Raw genomic sequence first — 5,180 nt, 5'->3', positions numbered from 1 at the left:
GGAGTTAAGAAACCTGGTGCGCCGTGCAGGTTTCTCTTCTTTGTAAATAGCCTGTAAATAGACTCCTGTAAATATATTTGTTCGTCGCTCAGCTGATCAAGACTTAATCAGAAAGCCCATACCACTCCGCGCTCAGTATCCAACCAGATTCCCTGCACGCTCTCGACCGCTCCCGCACATTCTGGTCCTTCGAGCCGGATTCTCACCGGCAGCCGCATCTCCGAGGGTGCCTGCAAAGGAAGAGGAAGATGAGTATGGATCAGCAAACCCTGCTGGATGCCCAGCACGATCTTCACGGCCGCATCTCCCGTGCGGTCGACAACTTGAAGAAGATGGGAGCGTCCAACGTCACGCTCAGCGCCGTCGAGACTCGTATCTCTCTGCTCGATCAACAATGGACGAAATTCGAGGCTCAACACGACTTGCTGCGCGCTAAAATAGGGGAGAAATTCAAAGAAAGTGAGTACGTTAAGTCCGCTCTATTTGACTCGACCGAGAACACTTACGTGCTACAGCGTAGCACCCTCGCCGAATACGCGAAGCAGCTTAAACCCGCGCCGGCTAAAACAGCTCCGGCTAATCCCGCCAAGGAATCTGCCACCGATAGCTCGCTCAAAACTGCATTGCCTCGCATTAAGCTGACTCAGTTCTCGGGCACGTACGAAGACTGGCCTCCCTTTCGCGACCTCTTCCAGTCAGTCATTGGGAAGAACGCTTCGCTGACGGACGTCGAAAAACTCCATTATCTTCGATCGAGTCTTAACGGTCCCGCTGAAAAGTTAATTCGCTCGTTAACCATAACCGCGGATAATTACAAACGCGCGTGGGAGACCTTGACTCGTCATTACGAGAACAAAAGGGAGCTGATACGCTCAAACTTCGCCGCGTTTACCGCCGTGACAAAAATGAAGTCCGATATCGCCGAGGAACTCGACCGCATCTATCATGCCGTCTCGTCCCCGCCGTCAATGCCCAGGAGAATATCGGAAGACCCATCGCCTCGCACGGTATGGACCTCTTCCATCACCTCGTGGTCGATCTGTTCGACTCGCGCACCCGCCTAGAGTGGGAGTCCTCCACTTGCGATTCCTCCGATCCGCCAAGCCACGATACATTGCTAGACTTTATAACGAAGCGGATCCTCACCTTGAACGCCGCCAAACCAAAGGGCACAATAAAAACCCAAGGGGGGACAACGCGATCTGCCAAAACACATGTCGTGAAACGCTCAGAGGGATCATCTTGCGTCCTCTGCAAGGACAAGCACGCCCTGATGTGGTGTCCGGAATTTAAGACGAAATCCGCCAACGATCGCAAGTCTGTAGTCGAGGCGAACAGACTGTGCTTCAATTGTTTCGGTAACCACCCCATGGCGAAATGTCAATCGACGAAAAATTGCATGACCTGCAAGTCGCGACACCACACGATGTTGCACGACTCGTACGCGTCCACGCCAAAGCCCGAAGAAGCCAACGCCTTGTCCGCCGTGCGACAGAACGACGAACGCCGAGCTATCCTTCTCGCGACCGCCCGAGTGACCGTAGCCGATCGCTTCGGAGATCCGCACGCAGTACGAGTACTCATTGATCAGGGCTCTGAAGTATCGATTGTCTCCGAATCTCTGATGCAGCGACTGCGCCTACCGCGATCTCACGCGCGCGTATCAATACACGGAATTGGAGGCTCGAAACCCGGCTCCACTCGTGGCAAGGTGTCGTTGAGTATCTCGTCCAGCGTCACCGGCGCTAAGATCAACGCCGTTGCTCTCGTCCTACCGCGCCTCTCACTATATCAAGGGTCCGCGCTCAAGAGCAAGACGTCCTGGCCCCACGTACAAGGACTGCCGCTGGCCGACCCGCGATTCGAGGAAAATGATCCGATCGAGCTGCTACTGGGAGCAGACGTCTGCGCAACCATCCTCGAAGATGGTCTCCGCAAAGGCGCCCCGCATACTCCCATAGCTCAAAAGACAAGTCTGGGATGGATACTCTCAGGCGGTTGCGACGTCGCTTCTGGACGGGGCCCTCGCAGCTCACTGCAGTGCACAGCCGACTACGACTTGACCGAACTAGTGCGTCGTTTCTGGGAACAAGAGAGCGAGCCTCCTGCTCCTGTCACATTGACTCCCGCGGAAGAAGAGTGCGAGAGACACTTTATGCGCACCCACGAGCGCACGCCCACAGGACGGTATATCGTGAGACTGCCGTTCTCTTCACCACCAGCCAACCTCGCCGAAACTCGAAAGCCAGCAGAGAAGCTACTCACCGTCATGGAACGAAAATGCGCCCGCGATCCCAGCTTCGGAAGACTCTATCGTTCCTTCATGCAAGAGTATGAGGACCTTGGACACATGGAGGTTGTGGCGCTGCCCGACGGAGCGAAAAGCCAGAACACGTGCTACTTACCCCACCATGGAGTGTTACGGAGCTCAAGTACCACCACCAAGCTGCGCGTGGTTTTCAACGGATCTCAGCTCACGAGGTCTGGGGAGTCACTAAACAGTAACCTTCACATAGGAGTTAATCTCTTGCCGTCACTCGCCGATGTCGTCATGCGCTGGCGATGGCACCGCTTTGCGATGATTACCGACGTCGAAAAAATGTTTCGACAAATCATCGTTCACCCAGATGAACGCGACTTTCAGAGAATCCTCTGGCGTCGCGACGCTTCCGAGAACACCTACGAATTCCGCCTGACGACCGTAACGTATGGACTCGCCTCTGCTCCATTTCTCGCTAACCGAACGCTCCGCCAACTCGCCGACGATGAAAGCACTCGATATCCCCGCGGCGCGATCGTGCTCCGTCGCGACAGCTACGTTGACGATATAATGACGGGGGCAAGCACGGAATCCGACGCGATCACTGTGCAGCACGAACTTCGCGAGATTTGCATGGCGGGCGGGTTTCCCCTACGAAAATGGGCCGCGAACTCACCACGGATCCTACGCGGAATTCCGGAAGAGCATCTCCTCCCGCACGCCCCGCACTTATGGGAAAATAACTGCCACTCCACTCTTGGTCTCCTCTGGTACCCCACTGAAGACCACTTCACTTTCAACATTCGCCCGCAACACGCCTCCGAATACACCAAGAGACGCGTCCTCTCGGAAACCGCGCGCTTATTTGATCCACTGGGCTGGCTCACTCCCGTAGTAATTCGGGCAAAAATCCTGATACAATCCGCGTGGTTGAAGCAATTAGACTGGGATACACCGCTCCCGTCGGCCGACACGCAGTCGTGGAAACACCTCCTGGCTGAACTTCCAAAGCTCGGGGAAATTCGCGTAAACCGCTGGTTAAACAGCGACTATCCAGAATCCGAACTAGAGCTGCACGGTTTTGCCGACGCGTCCGAGAGAGGCTATGCCGCTGCAGTCTACCTCCGCGTCACGAGGAACGACCACATCACTGCGCACTGTTGATAGCCAAAAGCAAGGTAGCACCAACGAAACAGGTGTCTCTACCTCGGCTCGAGTTATGCGCTGCCGCCTTTTTGACAAAATTAACGCGACACGTCCGCGACACACTGAGTCTGTCCACAGCTTCCATCTTCCTCTGGTCCGATTCATCAGTGACACTCCATTGGATTCATGGACACTCATCCAGATGGAAGACGTTCGTAGCCAACCGAGTTTCACTCATCCAGCTGCTTCTTCCGGAGGCCCAGTGGAGGCACGTCCCTGGACGGGAAAACCCCGCAGACTGCGCCTCCCGGGGGATCACGCCCAGCGAACTACTCGAACACCCGCTTTGGTGGACCGGGCCCGCCTGGCTGCGGCAGGACCGCTCCTTCTGGCCGAACGAGCGTAAGGAGATCATCGAGGCCGAGACACCCGAAAGGAGAGTCGTACAAGCTGTCGTTCGAATTCTCATACAGGAACCGGACATGCTCCTACGATTCTCCACTCTGCACCGACTCTTAAGAGTCACGGCTTGGTGTCTTCAGTGGCGACAGGCAGCCCCCCACGCGACAAGCGTCACCACGCTGGCTATCCACAGACACTCCAACCGCAACATCTCGATATGGCACTGCAACGATGGCTCAGGATAGTGCAAGGGATACACTACCCCGACGAGGTCAAGGCAGTGACGGCAGGTCGAGCTGTCTCACTCCGGAGCCGACTCGTCAAGTTGAGCCCCTTCCTCGACAACAACGGCATCCTGAGAGTCGGAGGACGACTCAAGAACGCGCAGCTCTCCCACGACGAGCGCCATCCGTTGATAGCACCCCCGTCGTCATGGCTGACTCGCCTCATCGTAGAGTCATGCCATCGGCGAACCTTACACGGAGGAGTGCAGCTAACGCTTGGTTCTCTTCGCCAACGGTTCTGGATTCCATGCGGCAGGGCGCTGGTGAAGCGACTGCTGCATCAATGCACAACTTGCACGAGATGGCGGGCCGCTTCACCGCAACCTCCGATGGGTAGCCTACCACCGGCACGGATCATCCCGGCTCGCCCGTTCCTCCGGACCGGCATAGACTACGCCGGCCCGATCCAAATCCGCACGAGCAAGGGACGAGGACATCGAGCACACAAGGCGTTCATAGCCGTCTTTATTTGCCTCGTCTCCAAGGCGGTCCACCTCGAAGTCGTCTCAGACTACACGACGGAGGCCTTCCTGGCCGCCCTCCGCCGCTTCACTTCCCGCCGGGGGCTCTGCTCTGACATCTACTCCGACTGTGGGACCAACTTCGTTGGAGCAGACAGAGCGCTGCGTGAGCTTCTCCGCGCGTCGTCACCCGACGGCCGTCGCTTAGCTCATGATGCTGCCACGCAAGGTATTCGGTGGCATTTTAATCCACCCGCCGCACCAAACTTCGGCGGTTTATGGGAGGCGGCGGTGAAATCCACTAAGTTCCACCTGCGACGAGTCATCGGCGAAACCACGCTCACGTACGAGGAGATGAGCACCTTCCTGGCGCAAGTCGAGGCCTGCTTGAACTCGCGACCTATTCAAGCCCTCTCCGACGATCCCGACGACCTCTCACCACTAACTCCTGGCCACTTCCTCATTGGAGCTCCCTTACTAGCAATACCTGAGCCTTCACTGTGCGAGAGGGCCGACAACTCAATCACTCGATGGCAACACGTGCAAAAAATGCGTGACCATTTTTGGCAAAGATGGTCACGCGAATGCATCCACCAAATGGCCTCCCGACCAAAATGGGTGAAGCAC

General features: G+C 56.5%; 2 protein-coding genes across 2 annotated transcripts in view; both read left to right on the top strand.

The window, feature by feature from the left end:
• The first annotated feature begins 1,273 nt into the window (after positions 1 to 1,273).
• On the top strand, positions 1,274 to 3,424 carry LOC105556858. Its single transcript, XM_012003971.1, has one exon. It carries the CDS (start codon positions 1,274 to 1,276, stop codon positions 3,422 to 3,424), a length of 2,151 nt encoding a protein of 716 aa, XP_011859361.1.
• A 168-nt stretch (positions 3,425 to 3,592) lies between these two features.
• LOC105556857 overlaps positions 3,593 to 5,180 on the top strand; it is a 2,059-nt gene continuing 471 nt past the window's right edge. Inside the window, exons 1-2 of the mRNA XM_012003970.1 lie at positions 3,593 to 3,617; positions 3,880 to 5,180. Coding sequence (XP_011859360.1) covers positions 3,593 to 3,617; positions 3,880 to 5,180 — 1,326 coding nt within the window. The remainder of the gene's footprint in view (positions 3,618 to 3,879) is intronic.

This window comes from Vollenhovia emeryi, unplaced genomic scaffold, assembly GCF_000949405.1.
Source record: "Vollenhovia emeryi isolate VEMERY1.0 unplaced genomic scaffold, V.emery_V1.0 DF939742.1, whole genome shotgun sequence".
Classification (NCBI taxonomy): Eukaryota; Metazoa; Arthropoda; class Insecta; order Hymenoptera; family Formicidae; genus Vollenhovia; species Vollenhovia emeryi.
Note: the sequence above shows the minus strand (reverse complement) of the source record. Positions and strands in the feature narration are given on the sequence as shown.